Below are 27,464 nucleotides of genomic sequence, written 5' to 3' on the forward strand. Positions count from 1 at the left end.
CAGGGAGTTTGGCTCTTCTTGGTTAAAGCTACCTGTGGTTGTGTCTCTGAACAGCTATCCTAATCTACAGTAGGAGAGAATGGAGAATCAAGACCTTGCAAAATGCATGATTTTCTGGTGGTTATGTTGAGGGGAAGAGAACAAAGAGATGTGAAATTATGTGATGCCTGTCAATTCTATTAACACAGTCTGCAGATTTAATGGCATTTTTCTATGCACTTTCTTCATCCACTTGCTCCTTCTCAAAGACTGTTCCTTAGGAACTGCTTATTCTTTTGCATGATTGCATTTGCAAATACAGATAAAAGGCCAAGTATCTTTTTGTTGTTGTTGTTATTGTTGTAAAATGGACCACCTTGAATTTAGACCACAAACAACCATTGAGGTGTGAAATAAAAATTCCTTCTTTTAAAGCTCATTTATCTGTGGAAGAGGAGTAAAGTGCTCATCATTCATCATTACTAATAGAAGAATGCTCTGTGATTTCTGTGTCCTTACTTTACTAAGGGTGAAGTTCAGATTTTTGCAAAAGATTCCATCCAAAAATGCAATTGGTAGAAAGAATCCACTGGCTGGCAGTCTGGAGATTTAATCTGAAGCTCGATAAATGCTGATCAGTCAGAGATCAGTCTGGACCCAGGCACAGATCCAGCATCTCATTCCACGAAGCCTTTGAATGTATCAAAATTGAGTCTGCACAGATTCTGAAGGAAAGTCAAGCAGAAATTTCTCTGTATAAGGGAAAGTCTCTCCTACTCCTGCTGCCAGCATCTAACTAACTTCAAAACTCACGAGTTAAATCCTAAAGGATCATTTACATTTCATGTCTTAAAAGATTTAGAAAATTGATGTTGTCTCTATCTGGAGTGGCTAAAAAAGGGGGCTGCAAATGCTGGGGAAGCAGCTACACACCAGCTAAGCAGGCTGACCTTCCTCTTCCAAGGACACTACAGATTTGGAACAGTATTTGGACAGTTTCCTCTTGATGCTGAATAAAAACAGAAAAGTCAACTCCAAAGTAAATTCTTGGTAAATATATATATATATATACATAGCCTCGAGCAGGTGTGTGTGTGTGTGGTTTGTTTGTTTGTTTGTTTGTTTCCTATGTCTTTCAGATGTACCCATTTCTCTTAAACAAGAGCAAACATCAGAAGGTTCAGATCAGCCAATTCTGGGGAAATTATCAACATGGTGCACAGTGGTGAAGTGATTTTGCTTTCTGTCTCACAGTGCAGCTGTGGAGTCAAGATGTGCTGCAGGTCTCCCCACTGCGTGCTCTCAAGTTCTCTGGTCCTCTGATTCAAAGCTAGATTTGAGAAACATAATTTTGTATGGCCTCTGAGACCGAGGTAAAGAGAATGGCCAATGAAGCTGCTTCTTAAAGAAACCCTCGCTGTTCTTCATACATATAATCCATTTTCTTTGCTTAAGGATTATCTCAAAGTTGTTTGATCTTTCCTATTTGGGAAGCACGCTTATGCTGTGGTGTGCTGCCAAAGAGAGACTTAAAAAAGAAACAGCTTAGGTTAAGAAAGCGCTATCGCGTTTTGTTATGCATTAGAAAAAAAATACGTGTCAGAATAATAATTTGAGAGTATTTTATGTTAAAACAGTGGGAAAACTGAATTTCTTCCTTTGTAAAGCAACCTTAATCCCTTCAAGCTGAAATTCTTAGAGATTTCTGGAAGTCCTGGCTGGGGAAAACAGAGTCAGTTGTAGGAATCAATTCTGCACAGAGGAATTGCTGGGATTTGATCTTGCCTGCTACAGGCTTTTGAGATTCAATCAGAAAAGTCGGCTGCTTCACCATTCATTTCAGAGGTATTTAAATAGCTTGCTTAATACTGGAGAGGGCAGAGGGAGCAAACCCAAAGCGCAGAATTTCAGAGAGTGATCTCAGCTCTGCAGAGGATTAAAAAAACAAGTATTTTTTTTTTTTCCTAAAGAATTAGTTTAATTATAGACATGGTATCAGACAGACAGCCCATGGCCTAGGATTCTGAGAATAAACACAAGGCAAGCAAACAACAACAAAAAATATTTATAGCAAAGCAGCCAACAACAAAGCAGGGCACTGACAAGAGACCAAGACTCAGAGACAGGAGTGTAAGAACTACTGAGAAGCCTCTTAGTGCCTATAATATGCTCATGGGGAAAAGGAGACAAAAAAAAACCCAACCCAGCCAGTCAATGCAAGAAGCTTTATCTTATTCCATAAATATGAGAGAGCAAGGTGAGAGGAGAAAAGAGAAAGCAAGGTGGGATTCTTTCAGGAAGCTTGGTTGCTGCCTGAATGCCTCTGAGCAGAGGTTCTGAGCCTACCTGAGCAATCATTCAAGATGGACTTCAAAGAGATGTCCTCCTCTCTTTTGGATAACATATAAGTTACTGTTTTCCCCGTTGATTTCAGCTTAACATGGTTTTTCTGAAACACTATGATTTACCTGTATATTCCAATTTATGCACAATTTTCTGTTGTTTAAATGCCTATTACTAATGTGTATAGGTTAGCACTGTTTCTTTCTCATCATGAATGGTGCTAATCACCTACATGGGCCAGAATAAGAACCTTCCTCTGGATGGCCCAGGTCAAGGTCTGGACACTGCTGTGACACCCAGAGGTTATCTCCAGTCCCCACAGGCTCCAGCCCTGAAGGTAATGGGAAACTGAGAAATTGGGCTGGCAGGGCATAGCTGTGAAAACAGATCAAGTTTTGCTTAGGATTGTATTGGTCTTGTGGCAGAGCAGCCCATGAGGCTGGACAAGTTCTGGATGTGCTAAATGCATGCTTGCTCTCCTGGTCTATGCTTTTACAGCTGTGGCAGCTGTGAATGCCTGGCAGGCTGAAATGCCTCTACATGTGCTGACTTCTTACCAGTTGCTGGTCTTGCTGATGAAAGAGCATGTGGGTGTTGTTAGAGTTGTGCTGAAGGAGAGCTCAAAGGGACGACGCCAGCTTGTTGGGTTTTGTGTGTGTGTGTGTGTGTGGTTTTTTTTTTTTCCTTTCCTTCACTTTGCTTTTTTTCTTATCACTCAGCTGCACTGAAGCCTGATGCCTCTGGTAGCCAGTGGTGGAGCAGTGAGAAGCTGGTTTTGCTGCTGTGCTTTTACAGGAGAGGCTTGGCTGCATTAACTCATAGGAAAACAAGAGCCCAGGCAGCTGGAGCAGAGCCTGGCAATGGAGGTTGGCCCCACAGCAGCCAGCAGCAGCTCCCCAGCTGGCACGGGCTGGCTGGATGTCACCCTTGTCACCTGCACCGACACCGTGACTTTCACCGAAGTGCTGGAGGAAGAGGAGTGGAAATCCTTTTACTATTCCTTTAAGGTACAGCCAGTGCATTACTTTTCTCACAAGATTGGGTGCATCTCAGTGCCTCTGCGGGCAGGCAGCTGGGATTATTGATACTTTATCCCAGATGTAGGTGGCATTTGCCCTGCGAAGGCATCTGACAGTATATATGAGGCATTTACTGAAAAACAAAAGAGTTGCAGGTTTTGGAGTCGAGACTTAGCATTCGTATCCCCTTACAAGAGGGGGTGGTAATGTTTTTCTAAAGTGGCATTGTAGTTATACATGCATCTTTAATCAAAAGTGTATTGTAGTTTAACACATCTTTTGTGTAATTTCTTATTAGCCATCACCTTGACACAAGGAATATATTTTCAGTTTCCCAGCTGCAACAGACAATTGCACACAAGCAAGAGGGTTTTGTGTGTGTGTCTGTGCCTGAAAAAAAAAAAACAACAAAACAACAACAACAACAAAAACCCACAAACCAATCTAAACTAAAAAAACAAAGCAGGGATTAGCTCTAATTAGTTAATTGGCTTAGTTTTCTTTTAAACTTGTGAGGAGGATGCAGCATCACTATTAGAATGTAGCAGACAAACGATTCAGGATTGAACGCTGCTGAATGACGTGAGAAGTGTATTCATTCATCTCCCGGAATAAACATCACCCTTGCAGTATGTGATTGTAGAGAACAGATGAAAGAGGTGCTGAGTTACATCTTTGCTTCAGCTTTCTGTGTCTGTTGTCATTGCTCAGTTTCATGCTGCATGCCATGTGTTACGGTGCTGTTGTGGCACACAAAGTACAAGTTTTGCTTGAGTTACTAAAAGGAGTTACGACAAGAATTACCCCGCCTTCCCTCTGGAGCTCAGAACCAAGCAGATCACTTCCAGATGGAAAGATGCAGGCGCTCGCATCGGTTTGGCAATCTGTTGGAAATCAGGGGATGTATTCAGATGCAATTTTGACTTGGAGGAAGTTGTTTGTACTCTGATACATTGCCCCTGGATTTGGTGGAATTACAGCAGGGATTCACCTCTTCTAGGGAAAAAGTTGATCCCTAGTCCTACAGTTCATTAATTGGAGTTTCTTTTAATGCAATATTCCTTTCTTCCTCTTCCTTTTTTTTCCTTTCTCTCTCTCCACGTTAGACTCTTAAAAGGCTCTTGAGAAAGCAGAGAAGTGAGGAGCAAAACCTTTTCTTACAATTTTCTTCTTATCTCCTCTCTTCTCTCCACACTTAGGGCTGTAAATCTGAACAATGTCATGGGAGCAGTATTTTATAATGGTAAAAGTGACAAATTAATTCCATGATTAGAAAGTCCCCAGGCAGAAAAATGCTTCTTAATAGGGCAGATTGAGTAAATTACAATAATTAGGACACTATGGATAGTCATGCATGCTTGTCCATTGCTGAAGGAAACTTGATTCTATTAGCTGAGAGCTTCTCATTAGACTTGCACTCTGCTGCCTGATGTCTAGCTTTGGCAAATATAAGATGAACTTTGCAAGGAGGTTCACTGATTTCACATCAATTACTGGCTGCTGATAGGCATGGAAATATTTTGACTCGGGAGACAAGTGACAGCTGGTGTTGCTGCTGCAGGGAAGGAGGAAAAACATACCTGCTGACATCCTCTAAGCAAGGCAGGGCTCTTTGCCAGCCATTTCAGCTATCAATGAGAGCTCATGTGTGGAAGGTCCTGCTGATACCTGCTGACTGGTCTGCCTATGCCACGCCATCCATGCTCTGTGTGGTGGCCGTGTCCATGTCCATTCCAGTAAGGTGCCCAGGATCTTCTTTCTTTTCGCAAGGCTCTGCTTTGGCAGCTAGAGAAATAGAAGGTCAGCTTGGAACAGGCTAAGTGGATTAAAAACCCATGTCATTTGAACTTGGTGCTCAAAATACAGCTACAAATGGGCTTTGGCCATTAATTGGGATTTTCAAGCATGCTGTAACCTTTGCTGGCTTTAAAGATCAACAAATGGCCAACATGCAGGTGCAGGTTGTCCCCTGTGTGGCCATGAAGCAGAAGCCTCAGGATGGATGTGGCCTGTGCCTGTGGCGTGGGGGGGATTGCCACATGATTGTACACCCAACACAAAACAATCAAGTATTCCTGTTTCTCTTCGGGAAATACAGAGTTGTGTTATCTACCTTAAGAGATGTAATAGGAAAACATGATCTAAACCAATAAATGGGGACCAGGGAGTGATGCTTATGCAGTACCTGTAACAGTTCCTACACAAGTGACTTTTTAAGAGTTTTATCCTCTGGCAGCTCTGTAGGGTGTCTCAAACACTGCTCCAACTATGGGATGAAAGGAGAACACTGTATTCTTCTTTTCCTCCCATGCTTCAGAAGGACTGCCTGCACCCACCCACAGGTAATATCTGAGTAACATTGCAGTGGCAATGTGTCAAAAGTAAAATAATGCCACTCAGAGCATTTCAGTGCCAAAAAAAATCCCATTACGGGCTGATTTGTGAATGCTTCCCAGCTCCCCCTTTCAGAACCATTTGAATTTCTTTCCATTCCTCTTCAGAACGTAATAACTATATCCCATGCTGCTTCAGATTAAAAAACATTTTGCCAGTTCAATCAAGTTTTTTTCCCCCCTCCTTTTATTCTTTTGAGCTGGAAAAAGGAGCATTTCATTCACTTGGATGAACATGCTCTTCTCTTCTGTTAGGCATTTTGATAGCTGTCTGGCCAGCTGCTAGATGAGCCTTTACACCCAGGTCTCCTGTAAGGCTGCTTCCATGTGCAATGGGCTCAAAGCTGTTGTCACATCCTTTGGGCAGGACCAGGTGTGTCATGTAGTTTATAAGATGAGCCAGAGCTTTCTATGGTAAAGACAGCAGCTCATCCCCACCTGCACGTTCTTTGATCACAGAATGGCTTGCATTGAAGGGGACGTTAAAGATCTTCTAGTTCCATCCTCTATGTGGAAAAGTACTGCTGAAAGCTGAACCCATGTCTCTGCCTGAGGCCTTTGCATGAGGCAAGTTGGTAGCTCACCATCCGGAACCACAAATGCAAAGAATTCTGTTGTCTGTGCTGGCATCAAATTCATAACAGATGTGCAAATTGGTGTTAATCACAGCTCCAACCTCCCAGGCCAACGGAAAATTCATTACATCCCTTTACAGTCTCCTCCATATGCATTTAAAATCTGTGTAAGAAGACTTTCTGTGAGTGTCAATTGCCTTTTGCCAAATGCAGAGAGCTGTAGAAGACAGAGATTTTGAGAATGCTTGTGCCTTTCCTCTACATTCAGATTCCCTCAGCTCTGCCTGCCTGACTCATGGGGACTTGAGACATAAGGTGCTATCCAGAAGCCTTCCTAGAGAGCCTGAGGAGAGGACAAAATCTCAGAATAGGTTCATCAGGCTGAATAAGGAGTCCCTGTGGCCAACAAGGCTGGAATCTTTGCAAAGGCTGGAGGATGCACCTCCCTTTGCTCAGGCCCAGCAGCAGCTCCAAAGTTTAGAAAGACTCCAGCAGGGCTCTATTCTTATATATGACATGGATGTTGGACAATGGGACGCTCTACTTTGATGCAGTAGAGTAAAGGTAAGAGCACTAAAATACTGAAAAGTCCCAGCCATCATTCCTTCTTTGGCAGAAATGGCAGGTGGTGTTCCCTGCCTTAGAATCAGAATTGCTCAGGTTGGAAAAGACCTTAAAGATCATCAAGTCCAACCCCAACCTAACCATACTACCCTAACCCTAACAACCTATTGCTAAATCATGTCCCTGAGCACCACATCCAAACAGTTTTTAAACACATTCAGTGATGGTGACTCAACCACCTCCCTTCCACCACCTAGTTGCACTTTCTCATTTTGTTTTCTGAGCCTTCATCTGTGCAGTGGCACAGAATTGTGTTGCGTTCCCCCAAGTGTTTTTGGAAACCCCTGTACCATGCTACAAGATGGAAACCGCAACAATAGGACTATATGCTGATGTCTTCCTTATTCCAGCTCCACGAATCCTGATCCCTGTGCTGTACAGCATCACCCCAGCAGTGGCAGTGAAGGATAAGAGATGTTAGGAAAAATACTGTGCACATTAAATCCATTACAAATAATTATTCATGAATAGTTAAAATTCCCAGTTGTTGTTTTCTTCTTCCAGGAAGAACTGTCTGCCTGTGGATATGGTGTCCTCCAACACCATAGCACTGCCAGTACCTGCATGTTGTAGCCTAGTTAGTTCATTTATTCAACAGGACTGTAGCGCCATGCTAGTGTAAGCACATATAGAAAACCATGTGCTTCTCATCCATGGAGTATAATCTTCATTGCAAAGGTCAGGACCAATCACTTCCTCCAAAGTGCAGAGAAGATCAATGCAAGGAGAGCTGGTTTCCACAGATGAGCTTTGCAGAACTATCAGGTAACAAGGGTTTGTCTCCAGTTGTCCTCAGAGCCTGTTTAAGTCAGTATCTATGTCCCTATCATTTCAGCCAAATGCGGGAGTCTCTTTATCTCCTGGAAAGCATTTGCTTTTACTATTGCTCATTCTGATTTTCAGGCAGATTGCACAGAGCATCCCATCCCTGAATATATAACAGAAAAATATTAATGGGTACTGTCAAATTTCTGGAGTAATCTCTGTAAATGCAATCACATGTTTTAGGAAAATGAGCAAACCAAATTATTCATAAGTGACTTTGCTATCTTTCAGTGGAGTGAGAGGAGGAAAATTAAGTCTACACAAACACAGTGTCAAGAACTCCTGAACGCAAGCACTGCAATATGCTGTAAGGAGTGCTGCTAGAACTGAGCTGCTGTGCTGAGGAGGCAGTAGCTGCTCACCTTGTGAAACAAAGCTGCAGTGTTCTTGGGTGGGCTGGCTTCATCTACTAGCTTAAATGCAGCACAGAAGGGAGCTAGCTTGGTAACAGCCCCATATACGGAAGCTTTGAGTCAACCAATTCAGGCAGGTTTACACCACTGTCCCTCACACCTCTGACTCTGTGGTCCGTGTGGCCCATAGATAGTGTTTGTGTCTGTCTGCATCTCCTGTATGAATAGGCTTAAAATATCTCTATGAACTGTTTTAATTTCACAGATTAGGCACATTTAATCATCTTACTCATTTCTGTGATTAAGAAGGAACAGTTTCACAGCTTTTAATAGGGCTTTCAAAATCATACAATTATGGATGGGCTATTGAGTGACCTAATATTATCTCTTCCTGTTGAAATTATTTTAGGAAAAATAGAAACATAATGAAAAATACATCATTCTTGACGACATCAAAATTAGGGAAATCTGCTTAACTCCTTCATTGGAAGCTTTTATCATTTGTTGAAAACAAAACAAAACAAAACAAAACTGAAACTCAATAGAGTCATTGAATCGAAGAATGGCTTGGGTTGGAAGGGACCCAAGGATCACCAGGTTCCAGCCCTCCTGCTGCAGGCAGGGTTGCCAACTGCTAGATCAAGCACTAGGTCAGGTTGCCCATGGTGCCATCTAACCTGGTCTTGATCTTGAACTTCCCCATGACATCTGATCTAAACTTTCCCTCCTTTAGTTTAAAAGCATTTGCCCTTGTCCAATCACTATCTGTCCTATATGTCCCAATTGCTCACTATCTGAATAGAATAATCCCCTTTACCAAAACACAACAAAATAGTGAATGTGAACTATCTGCTAGTAAAACTGAATTGTTACCATCTGTTCTTGACTTAAAATCTTCCCGTTCTGCCCCATTCACATCTATGGAGGAGGATTTGAGGTCAGGCTAAGGACATTTTGCTTAGCTGATATTGGAGCGTAGAAAGATCTGTCTACATTCATTAAATGCTTCCCACTGAAGTGACCCTGCCTCAGCCATGATGGTAAAGTGTGAGCTAAGAAATATATTTTCAAATATATTTTAATATATTATTAAATATATTTAATTTAATATATTATTAAATATATTTTTAATATATTTTTAATATATTTTTAAAACTAAGGCTTCACAAAGAAAGGTTAGTAGAGTATGGTTATATCTCAATAAGAAGTGATAATAATCTTAGTAACATAATTACTCCTTTCTATGATAAAGTATTCTGATGTAGTGAATAGTTTTCCTTGCACCTAAAATGTAGAAAATATTTTAGTCTTTCCTCTGTAGAACACATTAGCATTCCCAGACTGTAAGTGCAATACCATCCAGATACAAACTCATGCAAAACTGCTTTGCAAGTTTGGCAGAGTAGAAAACATGATCATAGGTCCCCTTCCAGCCATGCCCTTCTTCCAGGAATGAAGATGTGTGGAGGTGTGACTGTTGCCAGAATCTCTGACGTGTGGTGAAGGTCTCATGTGACAGTGCATGTCAGAATAACCTACAAGCGTGTGCTGGAAGGCTAACATAGTCATCCTGTGAGAAATCATCGCAGTAAAGCAGCCACTGTGCAAGAGACAGGAAAACTATCGGGCATGACAAGTGCATCTGCTGAATTCAAAGCTCATGCTTGACTCAGAGAGGTGTGAGATGCTTTCTTTGTTGAGCTTGCTTGGGGATATTGGTGTTTGAAGAGAAACCGCTTAATTAATAGTCAAGCTCCATAGCAGTCAGAGCTGTGTTTTAGCCCCAGGGCTTAAATGGGAAATATGTGGTTCAAGAGAGACCTGAGGCTGAGATAGTATTCATGCAGTGTAAATTGGGCTCAATTCCAGGCCAAGTAACCAAAAAAATCAACTCCTAGAGGGCTTTGTTGCCTTCCTCTCAAATTCACCTGCAATGGAAGAACCTTTAAATATATATATATATATATATATATATATATACATATACATATACATATATATATATAATACTTTGAAGTAATTCTTTTCTCAGTCTTTGTTACCTCATCACGAGTTTTCTTAGAGTTTTCTGTTGTCAATCAAATTGCATTCCAAAAAATTTAAGGATTGTGTGTTGTATAATAAAAACTTCTCATGTTTGCCTTGTTAGGTAAAAAAAATTTAAGTAGCAGAGTGGCGCAGCGGAAGCGTGCTGGGCCCATAACCCAGAGGTCGATGGATCGAAACCATCCTCTGCTAAATTTTTTTTTTTTGCCATGGGAAGTTTAGTTTGGGTATCAGGAAAAACTGCTTTGCAGAAAGGGTGGTTACACACAGGAATAGGCTCCCCAGGGAGGTGGTTGAGTCACCATCCCTGGATGTGTTTAAAAGCTGTTTGGATGTGGTCCTCAGGGACATGATTTAGCAGAGGGTGGTATGGTTAGTTTGGGGTTGGACTTGGTGATATTTAAGGTCTTTTCCTACCTGAGCGATTCTATGATTCTATCATTGTAAGGTATACTATTATTATATGAATGGCCAGTAAAATTTCTGTTAGTTGTGACAACTAAGTGATAAGGTTACAGTGATCTTTTAGTGCTCCTTTGTCCTCAGGCATAGTTCATCTACAAATCAATCAAGAGTAATCCAACCATTTTTTTTTGTGGCTTTTCCCCTCCTCAAATATTCATTTGAAGTAGGGGGTAGTTTGTATTAATCTTCTGAACTTCCACATTCAGAAGCTTAACATCTAATGTATGAAGCTTATTCTAGCCTAAAAATCCCCACTGTTATCTCTCTCTTGGTAAAATTATTGGTGCCTATTATTTTGTCCTCTGACAGTGAGACCTGCTAGCTGCTACTAAAATATGTATAAGTAGTTTTTAGTATATTCTTTAAGAAAATACGCATTATGAATATTATGAATGCTCATGTTTTTACAATGCAGGTGCAGGGGGACTTCTGAAGGTTGCTTGGGCTGACCACTCAAAAGCATGCTCAAAACATACCATTCTGCTCAGGGCAGTACCCACCCAAGTCCTGAACACCTTCAGAGACAAAGATCCTGCATATTCTCTGCACTCCTGTTCCAGTGTTTGACTATCCTCATAGTGATTTTTTTTTCCTAATATATAATTAGAATGTCCTGTGTTGCAGCTTCCATTTGGTGCTTCTCATCTTTTCATTGTCAACTCCATTGTAGAATCAAGGAATATCCCATACTGGGATACACATGGATCACACACATGGATCGAGTTCAACTCCTGGTTCCACTCAGTACCACCAAACCCTAGGTCTGAAAACATTTTTCAAGTGCTTCTTGAACTCTGTTATCTTGGGGCAGTGCCTTGGGGAGCCTGTTCCCATGACAGAACACATTCTGGTATGCAACTTCTTAAGTAAGTTGCTCCAATTGGTGTCTTAAATATTGCAGTCCAATAGAAGTAAATGACTATAAATCCCCAGCTGGAATCAGCTAAGTTGCATGGCACTCATCTGCCTCAGAAGAACTAACCCTTTCCTTCCTCTTCCCCTTTTCTTTTCCCTTTCCTCTTCTGTTCCACCCTAGATGGAGTCAGCTAAAATAATACATCTCTCACGTGTTTTCACTAGTCAAAATTCAAGGCTCCGTGTCTTCTGTAACGGGGTCAAAATAATACAAAGCCTTGGATCCTCCATTTGCCTACACGGTCTGCAGTTGAAGTGTTTATTTCAGGAGATGAGAAGAAGTTGTTCCCCTTTCTATTTATTTATTTATTTTCTTTAAAACTTCCTTTAGAATAGAGCAATGCCATTTACTAGTAGTGAACATGATCTTCAATATGCCAGTTTCCCAACTTAACAGAAAATTTATGTGTTCTTTTTACATGTTAAGAGGAACTTACTCGTGAAATTGCTTACTTTTTACTCCATAATTACATCTCAGTCACTGCAATAGGTTACAATTCTAACATCATTTTTTAAATGAGCAAGCAGTCAGACAATTCACATATTCCCAGAACTTAATCAGCTAGTAAGAAGAAGATGCTCAGAGACTTACATCACTACCAACATGTGACAGTAGGGATAGCAGGGGTGAGATTTGTCATTGATATAAGATAAATACAAATCACATCATAGCTCAAATGCCTAGAATCCATAAGGATCCCTTCTGCCTTAGATGGTGAGTGAGTGGTACACAAGGCTTACAGGGATGGACTTTTGTTTCAAATATAAAACACAGTACACCACGTGCTAGACTTATTGCAGCCTATGAATTCAGAAATTTTGTTAGAGAGACAAAATAATGAACTACTTCTGCAAGTAAAGGGAAATGTATGCACTTTTCAGACAGGTCTCCTGACTTACATTTCACCCATGAAGCGACTTGCTTCATTGACTAAAGCTGGATTTAATCTTAAAGCAAATTAGCAAAACATGAATATGTGCTCCAGATGTCAAGCACTTCCATGCTTCAAACAGCAGTCTTGTGGAATAGTAGCATAAGCAATGGTAATTGTCAAGCCAAGGAAATCCTCTTGACTTTGATTTGTTCTGTAACCTTAATTAGGTCACTAGCATTTTTAATTTTTCTAATCGAAAAGAACTGCTGCATGACACTAGTCTCGCTCGTGATGTAATGTAGTCAGTATACCCATTGCAAAAGCAGCCCTTGAAGAAAGCTTCTATGCAAGGATCCAAGAGATGTTATTATCATTTTATCCAGTTGTCTGTGTAAGATATTATTAAACAGCGGTTCTCTTTTCTTCTTGTAAATCACCTTGCTGAAGGTTGTTACAAAAAGACGATTTCTGCTTGATGAACGTGACATGAAAAGAAACACATCTATTTTTAAGCAACCTCACTGTGATATATAAAACAGAGTTCTGGACAATGCAGCTGAAGTGAAGTTCAGGGATCAATTAGCCATATCTCAAATCTAAGACTTGTTTTCATAGATGGAGATTTCATTGACTCAATCAATCTGTACAGGTATTTTGTAAGCCAAAATTTTTAAATAACCATCCTGAATTCTGTGCTGTGATTTTGGTTCACTGATTTTGGGCCAATCTGCAGTGGATCTGAAGAATATATTATTCCTTTTCTTCTTTTTTTTTTTCCCCTACGGCCTTTTCATGTCTTCAAAAGTATGCTCATCTATTCCTGGAGCCTGTTGTTTACTAGATTGAGCAATTTAAACAATTCACTCTTTTTGTCTGGCTGTATCCTCTGAACTGCTGTCAACTCCTTACCCTGTGCCTCTCTTGAAGTGCGGTGTCCCAAAGTGGACATAGCATAGCAGTTGGGTTCAGTGGAGCAGATACATTCAACACGTGTTGGTCTCATCGCAGTTGTTGTTTTCAGTGTAGAATTAGAGAATATCCCAAGCTAGAAGGGACCCATAAGGATCATCAAGTCCAACTCCTAACTCCACAGAGGACCACCTCTGTCTGAGATTGTTGTTCTCATGCTTCTTGCCCACTAGATCTTTCCCCATCTTCGTAGCCCTCCTTAGATTGCAGTGCCCAAATGAGCACCCAGTGCTGGAGGTGAGGCCACACAGCAGAAAGGCATAGTGGGACAGCCCCTTCTCTCACCTGGCTGTCAGTGTGGGACTGATGCACCACTCCCGGGTATGGTTGACCCTTTGGGCTGCCAGGGCATGCAGTCCCTGAGCATAGTGGTGGTATTCCACTTGCATGTAACCTTCACCTACTGTGTGTTGGGGGTGATGTTTTGAAATCTCACCCAGCCTGGGGTCATTAAAGCTACTGCACTGTATAGTCCTGTGCTTCTCCTCTATTCAATGGAATCCTGTTTTTAAAGTGTGTGTTTCCAGTTCATAAAGAACATTTTGAATTCTGGTTGTAGCTGCTGTGAAGGTCTTTATCATGATGAGCATCCCATTAATCCCTACAGAAGTTTTCATTCTGCAAGCAATTCAGACTGATAGAGGCTGCAGTGATTTAAGCTGCCTATTATTGTAGCTCCTTAATCCCCAAGAATGAGATCTTTTTGTCTACTCTCTGAACAGCAGCTACCATAAATAGATAATAGAAACTTTGTCTATATGCTTTTGTCTATGGTCTTTCAAACTTCGATCTCCTTACTCAGCTCTTGCACCTTTTTGGTCATTTCTGTAGACTGGTTTAATTGTATGTTTCTGTAGAGCTTAAAACACTCATTTTAAATTGGCAAGAGTACTGACTATATGTGTGCTTACTCCAATGTGGTGAGTAAGCACTCCTCTAACACAGGCTTGGCTGACACTTGAGTTTTTTCTTATGCAGGAATTGCAAAAAGATTTGTGTCAGAGCATTGTTCTCTTGTTAGCCTTATCATTACAATACAGGAATGCAGAATTTCTTTTAAAAAAAAAGAGAGAAAATGGGAGCAAGTCTTGTCCCTTACTTTTTTAACATATGAAAGATCTTTGCTGAAATGGAAAAGACAAGCCAATCCCTTAGGAGAACCAATTAATTTGAAGGACAAACGTGATATGAAATCTTACTCTCCCCACCTCTCCCTCCCTCTGGCTTTATTTATCTTCCAAAAAGATGCCTCCTTCCAGTCCCCTGCACAAAACAAAGTGTCCCCATAAGCATAGTTTTACCATGTCTCTGTCAAATGTTGTAAAGGGAATTTGCTTCCAGGAGATTCTTAGATTAAATATATATATATATATATATATGTTTGTTGTTTGTTTGCTTGTTTTTGTTTGTTTTTTGTTTTATCTGAAAGTTAAGCATCCAGCACACACCGGTTGTCTTGTATAGGTGATTCAATAATCAGTGGAGACAGACATCCAGGTTGGGTGATATGAATGATGACTCATGTCTGAGATATTACCATTATCTAGACTACAAAGACCATTTGAGTAGCTGTCTCTCTTTAGAACTTTAAAGTTAGATGAGGTGACCCAAATGACAGATTAAACCAACAAAAGTTTACGTGCTGGGAAAAATGAAACCATCTAAACAAAGCATTCATTGTGTGCTTAAACTAATCCCTGGGCTCAGGCATGGAGCACAGCCTGGAACTGCTCATACAGCAAGTGGATCCTGCCTCTTCTTGCATGGCCACATAGGTCATGAAGTCCCATTGCTACCAAACTGGAGCTGTGCTGGCTGATGACTGACTCCTCAGCTGAAAAGGGACTATTCATGCTGGCTACTGATTCTGCTGAGCCATGAGTGTATTTTTTTTCTACCCTGCTAATACACACATTGTGTGCTATCACTACTGGATTCTTCAGCACTTCTTAATTCTGCAATTCTGTGTTTCTCTGTCCTATGCCCTCCAGTGTCTTGCTGTGAAAAATGCTGTCTGTTCTGCTTGTCTTGCAGAAGAGCAGCAGAATTATTTTCCTCCTTGCCATACATGTATTATGCAAGCTAGCTTTTCTAAGTTTGCTGAATATTTTCTCCACATGCTCTTTGGACTCAGTGCTTCTCAGGCATCGTAGCTGGTTGGCTGAGGAGGAAAAACTGAACTTTGCAGTCCCACATGGCTAGGAGAAACCTACAGAATAGCCACTGAAAAATAACTAACCTGCATTTAGAGAAGACCAAACAAGTTTTGATAGGCCATAAAGGAGGGAGCAAATTGTGTGGGCACCCACATGAAGCAAACAGATGTATGTCCCAGTTCTTGCAGTCAGAGAATCATGATGCTTCCAGAGTGCTTTTCTTATGTTTCTTATCTTTGTACACACTACCACTAGGGGACGTTTTGTCATCACGTATCTCGTACGGCGCAATTTTACTTTTCCTTAGAGTGGGTCATGCTTACTTTTCAATCTTGGTACACATCTAGATTGTGGAATGGATGTCTGAATTTCATAGGGCTTGTGGATGACCCATATTCAATGGGCCTGGGAAGAAGAGAACAATTTATTTCCTCCATTTCTCCAAAGGAGTGTGTCTATCAATATTCCTCGCAAACCATGGCAGTTGGTTATTTCACAGCCTGTTGTAGCAACAAGAGAAAGCTGATGGCTGCCTCTCATTTTAGTGTCCAGTGCTGAACAGAGGCACAGAGGCACTGATAGTGCTTTTGTGAATGTAGCAGTAATATGCAGGCACTGCAAATCAAGCTGGAGGGGACGTCAGTGGTGATGATGCATGTGAAGTATTTTCTGAAAGAACAAGAATATCTCTTAGTCTAAATAATTAAAAATCAGTTGTCAAAACTCACATTGCACTCCTTTTTGCATTCTCATCTCTTTTGTCCTGTGTTAACTGACTGGCTTAACCCAAGTCACTATCTCACTCACCTGCCCACATGATTTTTTTGTCTTTCCGATGCAGACAGAGCAGCTGGTGACTCTCTGGATCCTCTTTATTGTTACTATTGCTGGAAATGCCATCGTGCTATTCTCTACATGGAGAAGGAAGCGGAAATCTCGAATGACCTTCTTTGTTACACAGTTGGCAATCACAGGTAGTGTTTGGGAGGGAAAAGGGTGTTTAAGCTTTACAGGAATCAGCATGAAAATGACAAGAAGTTTTTTGCATAAATAAGGAAATGCAACTTGAATGGTGAAGAATTCAGTTGCCACCCAACGTGCAGCTGCAGCTTGTCATAAGACAGATGGATGGGTGCTTATCTAAGGGCTAAGTCTGCCTTTGATCTCAAAAGATGCTGCTAGATGTAGTAGTGTCTGTGTCGATTGCAGCAGCTGCAACTCATTGTTTTCACTGAATCTTATCTCCCAGTCTGAATTAGCATCCACATTTCCCAGAAGTTGTGTTCCCAGCTGTTGTCATAGAACTGTTTAGATTAAAATAGTTCAAGATGAATCTCTAGTGTTTTTCTGCTAGAATCCTTTCTGAAGTACTTCATTACAGTGTTGTTCCATCAATTACGCGCTTACACTGAAAAGTGAAAATAATTTCCTGCGGTCTGGTTTAGCCAAGTAGGGAGTTATGAATATTTAAGTGTAGAGAGAAATATATTTGGTAAACTTTTTGTATAGGAATAAGAGTTATGTGGGAGAGTACACAGAAACCTGGCTTGTAAAATGTCACAATGACAAGGAATGGGAATAAGAGCATAGTCAGTACTTTGTTTCTCTTTGGCCTCCAATTGCCTGAATTTATAGTTTTAACAGTTTCCCAAGGGAAAAAGTGTACAGTTTCTATAACAATGTCCTGCTACTAATCCCTGCTTACAAGACATCTGTGCTGTATTGCTTGTGTATATAGGATGCATTTATTCTTTTTCTGTTGCTTTTTTTAATTTTATTTTTATTTTTATTTTTTTGTAATAAACTGTAGGATTTACACAAATACTCTACTAAGCAGCTATTTGATACATAGTTTCCCAGCAATGTTGAGTCTTCCTTTGACATCTGCTGTATCTGTTTAAGCTAGAAAATCAAAAGACTATAGTCCCGAATTTTTAACATGTATAATTTGTGAATTAATCAACTCCTTCTCATGGTCTCAATCTGATCTGCCCATGTCCTTGTCCTGTTTGAAGACCAACCCTTACCTGAAACAACAGCAACAAGGTATGCAAAGTTATGTGGAGGGACTGGCCCATGACTACAGGTGACATAAGAATTATTGCAAAATGAGGAGGTGAAGATTTGCAGTGGGTCTTCTTCTGAAGTGCTGATAGCTGGGTTTTGCCTTTACCTGTGAGTCATCCATAATAAAAGGCTTCACTTCTTACCTTGATTGTGACTTTAATGTCACTTTCTTTATGCACTAGCTGTATTTTCTATCAGATATGCTGATATGGTCTCACAGCACACCTTGAAAACTGCAGTCTGAGATCACGTGTCCATAGGAGTTTCAAGCCAGTTTCTGCTCAAAGTGCTCCCAACCCCAGATTAATATGCAGAAGATGGTAAAAGGTAGTCGTATAAGCAGTAGCATGGAGCAAGAGCAAAAAAGTACATGAATCCTCAGATGAACACAGACCACTTTCTACCTGATGGCATCAGGAAGCAGAGTGCTGAGGACAACTGTCATGAGTAGGGCTTTGGAAGGAAGGTGGGTGGAAAATGGCCCATTAGACAGATGACTCAAATGAAGGGCTCACTGTCAGAGCAAATGCACAGGTCAGCATGGTAATAGAAGATGGCTTCTAATATTAAGAGAACAATTAAACAGCAAAGTTAGAAAACACGTATTTTCTGCAGGAGATGAAGAGTCGGCTTGATACCATGGTAAAATGAATATAAGAAACAGCAGGACAGTATTGGTCAAAACTAGTTGAGAGACATCTGGTCCGTGTAAGGTACACCAGGAGAAAACTACTATTGGTGTTGTGCTTGGTAGGACTTCTGTCATTTTGCACCCATAGGAAAGGCTATTTTACTGGACTAAAATAGTGTTGGATGGAGAACTATTTGCTGCAGATTTGAATACAGTCTACATGATAAGAGAAGGGACTGCCAACACAGTTTTGAAGAAGCTGCAATAGTCAGTGACAAAAACACAAAAACAGGGAGACATCCCATTAGATGTGGGCAGCACATAATTGACTAAGATCCATGTGTTAAACTTGCTAGCCCTTCTGATCTCTCCCAAAATCATCCCCAACTTTCAAAATAAAACCTTGCAAGTGCCTCAGTTCAACAGTGTGTTCCGTTTCACGTTAAAGGAATTCACAACGATAACTCACCTGACACCCACATCTTCGATGTTAGAAGAGTTAACACCACTTTGAACAGCAAGGCTCCTTTCAAGCAATGTTGATTTCTCTCTTGCGATGCAGGAGTCAGACCTCTAATTTATCTTCCCTCACCGAGAGTTCCTGTCAGTATTTTGGCACAAAGAAATGACTTAATTCCTGAAATGGAGCCATTTCACTTCCTTATCTCCAAAAATATTAATAAGAACAAAGCAAGCTGGCAACAGTCAGCAGCCTTTCACAACAAGTTATGAGGTAGACACAGAACATTATGAAAACACTGACTTGTCACATTGCTTTGACATGCCAGGCATATTTAAATCCTACTAACTAAAGCCTAATCTCCTGACAATCAGTTTCTGCTTATTCAATCTTACTACTTCCATCTATTTTTGAATTCTTAAAATATTAATTATTTCTGCCAAGGAGAAAGAGAGAAGAAGAATGAATACAGTTTCACCAATGCAGGCATTTCTAAGCAGGCATTTCTAGGCCATTTAAAAACTTCTTTTCTACAGATATGTGGTTCATCAGTTGAGTAGCATCCTCAATTCCTACATCTTCCCACTAACGTAGTACTAAAATATAATACAAAATGAAAGTATAGTTTTTGTGTTACAATCAAAAAGGTATTCAAAACAAATTGTGCGGAGTACATGATTAGGAAATGAGCACTGTTATTCTCCTTTACTCATTGCCAAGCCAGATGGAGAAGAGAAGTAACAAACTGGTTGAGGCTCCTTTCAACATGACTAAAATTCAGTAGTCTTACTCACTTGGCAGATTCAGATAAGACTCATACGTATCCCTCACAGCACCATAATTTGACATGGTACTGGGAAATGTAGGAATCTGTAGAGATATAAAGATCTTGCTAAAGCCTGGATTCAGAGGATATTTCTTATTAAGTGCGTGCATTTATGCCTACATTTAACTCTCAGATCATCCATAAATTGCTTTGAAATTAGCTAGTAATTATGCACTAGGAAATCAGCTAAGAGTTAACAGCTGAGTTGAACAATAGTACTAATCACTCATCAGCTAATTTAACAAGGAGTAGTATTGCTAAGTTTGTCTAGTGCTCAGTATGCTTTTAGGCATGCGCTTTTTTTCCCCCCACTGTTTTTCTTAGGAACAGGCCTTTCTGTGAAGACTGAGACTAAAGGTAGGTTTCCTACAGATTTCTATCTCCAAGGCAATTTAGTTTCTCAGGAAGTGTAAGCTTTGAAGATTACCCAGTGGGGAGAGTATTTCTAAACACTTTCTCCCAAATAGATTTCTTCCGAGTTTAACGTAACTTACACTTGTGGCATAGCTATCTCTACTGGCAGGAAACCTCTCATATCTCCCTCTATCTGATGCCATTTCACATACCTTGCAGAGCCTTAGAGTCTTTAAGATTTTTGCCTCTGACTGAATTCCCCAAGTGGTTCAAGAACAAAGAGTGGGGTCTGACAGATTGGTAAGTTCAAAGACACTGTGATCATGCTGGAAATTTTCAAGTGAAATATGGTTGCACTCAGAAAATGTTTCTGTCTATTCAGACACTTTACCCTGCTCTACCAAAGAAAGGCTTCCTTAACCCTACTCTCAAAATGTAAAAGCAGCTGACGTGAGCATACTTTTTTTTCTATTAAAATCTCAGGTATTTGAATGTCTCATCCCACTCCATGGGTTTTGAGGGAGGTGAATCTTTTTCTATCTCCTGAGTTGCACCTCCCCTAGTTAGCAGGGGTTGCTGCTGTGATAGAGTCATCCGAGACTTGGAGGAATAGTACATGTCAATTTATTGCAAGCTTTCTTAACAGTAACTAATGCTCTACTTGAAGGTTAAATTGGCTAATTGGCTAATTATGATTTAAAAGCACTACAGGTAATACAGTATCAGGCAATGGATACTACAGAGAGTAAAAGAATAAAAGAATAAAATGAGAAAATATAGAAAATGGGGAAAGAGACATACAGATATACAGATATACAGATGCAGCAAAGCAAAGAGGTTCACCACTCCTTGATCCAGCAATGTCTTGGTGTCAGGTGCTGATCTTTGGTAGTGGTGCATTGTCCGAGGTTGTGGTGGCTAACAACAAAAGTACTTATTCTTGTAGTCCAGCGTGGTCAAGCCTGCTCTTTTGGAGTGACAGTTTGTGGCTTCAGAGATCTCAGCAGGAACTCATGTGTTCACATCTTCCAGGCCTTGCGAATTTAAAGCAGCAGGTAAGAGGACACAGGGATACACCAGCTTTTATATGCCTTCACAGGATACAGTGGTGTCATCTCTAGTCTCCTTTATTAAGATTAACATTTGTTCTCAGGCAGGTCTTCAGAGAGGAAACACTCTTGGGCCCTTCCATTTGAAAGCAGACAACTCCAAAGAGATGCTTTCAACTGCAAAACTGTCCACAAAGTGTTGTTGATTGCCGTGTGTTGATTTGAGATATTCCTTACCAGTGTCAGACTCTGAGTATCATTGGATAAGAAGCATCAAATATCACTTAGACAGTCCATTCAATAAAAACTATTGTTGTTTAACTAATTAAAAAATGGATCAAGCAACGCAAGAACAATTCTGGCAAGCCATATCCTTCACTCAACTTCAAGTACTACTATCTAGAGATATTTAATGACTATGGGCATACGTGTGTGTGTGTGTGTATGTTTTTGTGTTTTATGTTTGTTGCTTTGGGGTTATTTTTGATTTGTTTGTTTTTCCTTCCCAAATAAATATCTAGAAAGTGGGATTTGAAAATGCTAAGAAGATTTCTCCCAGAAATCTCTAAGATTTATCCTTCTGTCTAAATATTATGTAGAAATCAGAATCAGAAGAATGTTGGATTCTGTTCATTAGTAGGGATAGTAGATATAAAGCTGCAACTTCACCACATGCCTAATTTTAAGCTTTAGGCCAACAGTCTTGATAGGAATACACGCTTATTTAGGCATTGCTGTGGTTGTAGTGAAGACAGAAAAATAAAAAGAAGGCCAGCTAACCTTTATGGTAGATTGCATACAAACAGAAAAGCAAAAGAGAAAGATGTGAAAAAATATTCAGCTACAGTCTAACTTGTGATCTAAATGCCAAAATCTAAGCAATGATGACATACTTACACTGGAAAGACAAGGATGTAGTTTTTAAAATGTCTCTTTGCATCACTTCCAGATTTCTCATTTGCTCCCAGGAAACTGGACCATGGAATGTGGCCTTGGTCCTCAAGCAAGTAAGCTCATTTTTTTTAGTGTTTAGTAAACAAGCAGTACACCAAGAGCAAGCCATAAGAGTGTTATGTGAACAAATAGGTGGAGACGGGCCTCACTGAAGCAGGAATTATTTCATTTCTGTGCTGCTTAGCCTCAGACTTTCTGGGATGAATTTGGTCATGATGGCTGAAGGCAGAGTCTGAGAATTTGCTTGTATTAAGTTGGTTCATTTAACTCTACTACTACAGTGGCCAAACATGAACAAACACATTAGAAGTTGTCCTTTCATTCTGCTTCTTTTTTTTTTCTAAGTAGTCCAGCTGTTTAATCTCCAAATGTGATCTCCTCAGGAGGCTTTGGGTAACAAAACTACGCCCAAACCACTGTGTTACTGGCTGCTTTAATGGGCTGTATGTGTCCTTCACTAGTTTTTCCCTTGTCACTTTGACTTGAACGAATGAAGATGACTTGTTAGTCCTTGATCTATGCAAAAGCTTAATATAATAAAACCATTACTAAAATTAACATGTAGAACAATAATAACAGATGATTCTCATTCAGCTTTTCAACTGGAAAATTGAACTCATAATATTTCCTCACTTCAGAGGAATCATAAGTACAAATTCATCAGTTTTACAAGTACCTTAAATACCAAAGTGATAATGAGCATTGGAAGTTAATTGCATAGAGTGAATTAGCTTCTTATTCAGTAAGTCACCTTACTGGAGGTGGACTGCTAGCAGCCAAAGAGTCAATCCAGTTCCTAGCTATACTGGAAAACTTGCACTTTCCCAGCTGGGTCTTGTCTAGAGCTTGCCACTGATTTACTGCCTAAGAGACGGAAACATAATGTCGAATGCTGATCTTAAGTAGAGTTTACTCCAGCAATCCCAAGAAATCCTTGGCTTTCTCTTCTTTTCACACTTTCATTTGCTGCTTATTTTTGTAAAATAAATAAAATAAAATAAAATAAAATAAAATAAAATAAAATAAAATAAAATAAAATAAAATAAAATAAAATAAAATAAAATAGAAGAAGCCTAAGAAAAAGGGAGAGGCATTTTTGTTGTTGCTTTTTTCTTTTAATAATCCTTGAAGTAAAGACTTGGGAGAAGTTACAGTTATTCAGTGATAAAATTGAAAGGAAGATGCCTACGTTTTTTTATGTTCACTATTTCCTAAAACTTCTTGAAAATGTAATTAACATATGGTAATGAAACACTTTCTGGTAATGAAGTGTCTGTGCTCTACACTTCATGTTCCTGTGACTACTGAAAAGTGTATGTCAAAATTAGGAAGGAAGAACAGCATTTGTAAATATTGCCACAGGCACAGATACTGAAATTTGCTGGAGTATGCAAAAGCAGCTGAATTCCATCATTTCAGAAGCAAATTGTTTATCAGACACCTAGTTTGAAGTCCAATGACTCTGCAGATCATCTGTGTGTGTCTTGAAAAACAGGGAAAGAAACAGATTACACCAACGTTTTCTCTGCAGATTAGAGCAACTATGAGGTTTAACAAAACTGTTCATTTTGTATTCACAGAATAAATGAGAATCAATTAACCAAGAACAAAAATGTTCTCAGGGAATAAGAACAGCAATATTAATATTATTTATTCAGTGCAACCTGTGAAATTATGTTGACTTTTCTGGACAGGGAGCAAATAAGAAAATTCATTGCATGGTTGCATTGGTTGCCTGGACAAAAAGCAATCATTTTCCATCCTGATGCTGCCAAGAAGACTCATTCAGTAAGTGGAAAGATACAAGAGACTTACTTAGTGTAACTCCCCCAGGCTGAGTCATAAGTCAGGATAAGATAAATGTGGTGATGTCACTATCTGCATTACCTCATGGTAGCACGTGGCAAACCAGATTTGATACCCATTGCCATTCCTGGCAGCTTTAATGCCACCTTGTTAAAAACCAGAATTCTCCTTTGAATTCTTACTTACATCTAAGATGAGTCATAGTACCCTAGATTGTAATAAATCACTTGGGAACAGATGCGATACAATTCCAGTTTTACTACATCAGTTCTTGCATGGATAGACAGGAACGTTTCTGATGTGCATCTATTCGGATGTCTCCTAACCTGATATAGATGAGGTAAAAAGTGGAATGCATGCAGAATTTGGGAGAGGAAACCAAGAGTAATCTTTAACACCATTACTGAGAGACAGAAAGCAGCTTTGTGTGAAGGAGGAACACTGTCTCTTAGGGGGTTATGGACCTCCATTCCACAGTGTTTGGTCATAAAGCCAAAGGAAAATGGTCAAAGAAAATAAAGATGCTTCCATGTTTCATAGGTTAAATCGTGACGCAAGGGGTGTAATAAGAGAACTTGGCATCCTGAAAACTTGTAGCTCTAATCTGGTATCAGAAAAACAATGAAACAGAGAAATGCACATAAACAGTCTCATTACACAGCTTCCTTGCAGCTATAAAGTAAAAAAGACCGCCTTTGATGCGGAATGAAAAGTTTTTCTCCTGAAAAGATTAAGTTATGCTCCCACAAGACTGGGGATGTGGGAGAAAATGTGGCCTTGGAGAACTAATGTTAATCTTGGTGGACTGGCTATAGTCTTGGAGAACTGACAGTAATTCTGATGTGCAAGACAGCTGGACTGCATTTGCCTTCTATGTACATAGACAAGGGATTATGCAGGGAAAGATAAAGAAACAGTGATGGAGCTGACTTTGACTTAGTAGACAGTTTTAGTCTAGAATATGGTACCCCAAAAAGCAGACTGGTAACCTACAGGGTGGCATTTTTGGAGGCTGAACTTTCCCTGAGAGTGCAGAAATGTGCTGTGGATTTGCTGAAAATTAATTCAGTTTTAGTTTCCAACCCTGAACCAAATGCAAGGTGTTTTTAACTGCCCTGGACCTAAACTTGTAGACTCTAACTTTTGCCTAATGTTCACTGATTGCATTTTCAGGTACCTTCTTAAAGGCTCGCTGGAGATTTCAGGTCTGGAAACAATATGCCCATTTGCTATGCTCCATCTGTTGTAGCACATTGCAGCAGGAAAAAGTAACTCTGGCACAGAAGCAAAAATAACTGAAGTGTTGTATTCTCTAACAGTAGAAAGAAATGTCCCTCCCATTAGTGGAAATATGAAGATAACGAGCTCTCCAAACTTGCTACTGGAAGCAAGAATGGTCATCCACTTAAAACTCGGTAATGATTGTTATTTATATAGCCTACTTTAATCTTACAAATGCAGGAACAAAATGTCCGTGATTCATGGTTTGTAATTAATGCAATCACGGCCCACTAAGCAGGCATCCTTAAACCAGCATTTTTCAGGCTATTGTGTCTGAGCAGTGGTCCTCGGATCCATTACAGGTAGCAAAAACCACACTGCAGCATAGCCTGTATGAGGCATAGTGCTCCACAGATGAGGATCAGCCATGAACAAAGCCACTTCTTTCCCATTTGCTCAATGTACAGTATCTATATCCTGTGCTTAACTGCCCAGCAGGGGATAGTTCTTGTCACCCACGGGTGCTCAGAGTGGTATTTAAACTGTACCCACTGATATAAACTGCATCCAGTTTAGGATTAACTATGGCAATGTGGCTTTTTTCATATCACACCGGACTACTTGGAACCCCAAATATTTGACAGTGAAAAGGAGGTGTCTTTGTCTCATCTGCATATCAGTCACTGTAACACTCACAAGTCAGAGAAAACATTTTTAATTTCTACTTTGTGGAGCCATAAAACATTTTCAGTAGAGGCTGGGATTCCTTTATAAAGAATTTAAGCCTTTCCATAAATAAACTTTTCCTGCTTAATAGTCTTTAGTCCACAAATCCCCCTGCCTATAAAGCACAGAGATAAACAGACACCAGTATGCCTGTAGATATTCAGTGTCATACACAGTGACTGTTCCTTTGTATGTATATGCTAAAATCACAAGCGTGCACCAGACTTCTCTTCCTAAGTCACCCAGTATTGCCTTTAAATATCATCCTGTGAGCTTGGGCCTTTGGACACTGCCACAGTGGAAAAGGTAAAGTTACTGGAACACCTGGTGATAATCCAGTTTCCCCAAATTCAACTCAGATCATACATGTTTTAGAGCTGTTTGGATGTGGTGCTCAGAGATATGATTTAGCAGAGGGTTGTTAGAGTTAAGGTATTATGGTTAGGCTGTGGTTGGACTTGATGATCTTTGAGGTGTTTTCCAACCTGAGTAATTCTATGATTCTATGTTTAATCCGCGGTGGAACTGGTCACTTTCTTTGCTTTGCCTGGGTAATAAGTCATTTCTGAAAGGATTAAAAAATGATGAATGAACCTCAGATGCCCTATCTTTATTCAAAGGCACCGTCTTCTCATTTTGACAGATACACAAAGCTGAAACTTGATTCCACTTCCCACCTACAGATTTCCACACAGGAGAGACATATTTACCATTTATATTATTTAAAATGAGCTGTCATTTATTCAGAACCTTGCATACAAATGCCATTCTTGACTATGTGCTTGTGTGACTAAAATGAAAGCATTTCCTTTCAGCCAGCTTTTGCTAGTGGAATTCTTTTTCTCTTTCACCATCAATATGATTCCTCTAACCCTGTGCTGAGACCCACACTATGAATCTAAATTGCTGTGCTGTCACAGTTCTCGATATGGTAGGATTGCCTGGAGATCGTAAAGGTTTGCCGGGCCAAAAACAGCAGTTTTGAAAGCTGTGGAGCGAAAAGAGGGCTGGGTGTGTATGATGGAGCAGCCAGATCATATCTGAAAGAGATAGCAAGAAGAGCAACCAATTTCTGACCTTAGGAGCTTTTTTTATTTAGTCTAGTGAAATGTGACTTAGGCAAATGTCTTCAGATCCATTCCTTTTCTTGTAATTGGACAGTGTAGTATTTTGGTGACGGCACATGTTTGAAGTCTATGACACAAAGAGGGTTTAGTCTGTGACCTTCTTCACCCAAGGGAGTTACTGGAGACATCACATCTTTAGCTTTATTAGACATCATTATCAGGAGGAAGAAGGGAAATAAAATGAGCTCTTAGTTTATTTTCTCATATAGTGAACCAGGGCTGAAGGAAAGCATGAGGATCACCTTCAGTCCTCAGAAACACAATGGGCTGTAACTATCATAGAGATAACTGGATTAACTTTCATTACTGCATTCTTTCATGCTGATTTTCATACTAGGGATTATTCATGCCATCTATTTTAGGTGCCTGACTGTAGGTATGTAAGATAGGAAGTTGCTTTTGCTATGATCCATCCGTAGCCAATAGAGGAAAGCTCTCTGAGCTGCCTTTGGGTTTCTCTGGCTGTACAGAAGGATTCAGTTCCTAATTTAGACCCTTGAAGTTGACTATATAAATCCCTCTGACATTCATACATCATCAAATATGTCAAGATTAATGTTCCTCTCTGACAACTAAGAACCAAATCCTCTACTGTAAGAATAAGGCCTCCAAAGGCTCTGAATCAAACCTCATCAGTAAGTATAAAGCTTTCCAGAAAAAGTATTTTTGTCTTTTTTTTTTTTTTTTTTTTTTTTTTAATACACAG

At 40.0% G+C, this 27,464-nt stretch overlaps 1 protein-coding gene and 1 non-coding gene across 2 annotated transcripts in view; both read left to right on the forward strand.

Moving 5' to 3' along the window:
- The first annotated feature begins 2,963 nt into the window (after positions 1 to 2,963).
- NPSR1 (neuropeptide S receptor 1) overlaps positions 2,964 to 27,464 on the forward strand; it is a 56,551-nt gene continuing 32,050 nt past the window's right edge. Inside the window, exons 1-2 of the mRNA XM_072329418.1 lie at positions 2,964 to 3,329; positions 16,379 to 16,511. Coding sequence (XP_072185519.1) covers positions 3,183 to 3,329; positions 16,379 to 16,511 — 280 coding nt within the window. The 5' untranslated portion in view covers positions 2,964 to 3,182. The remainder of the gene's footprint in view (positions 3,330 to 16,378; positions 16,512 to 27,464) is intronic.
- Positions 10,278 to 10,349, forward strand: TRNAM-CAU (transfer RNA methionine (anticodon CAU)). Its single transcript has one exon. It is a non-coding gene; the product is annotated as a tRNA-Met (tRNA).

The sequence above is a fragment of the Excalfactoria chinensis genome, chromosome 2 (genome assembly GCF_039878825.1).
Source record: "Excalfactoria chinensis isolate bCotChi1 chromosome 2, bCotChi1.hap2, whole genome shotgun sequence".
Lineage (NCBI taxonomy): Eukaryota > Metazoa > Chordata > Aves > Galliformes > Phasianidae > Excalfactoria > Excalfactoria chinensis.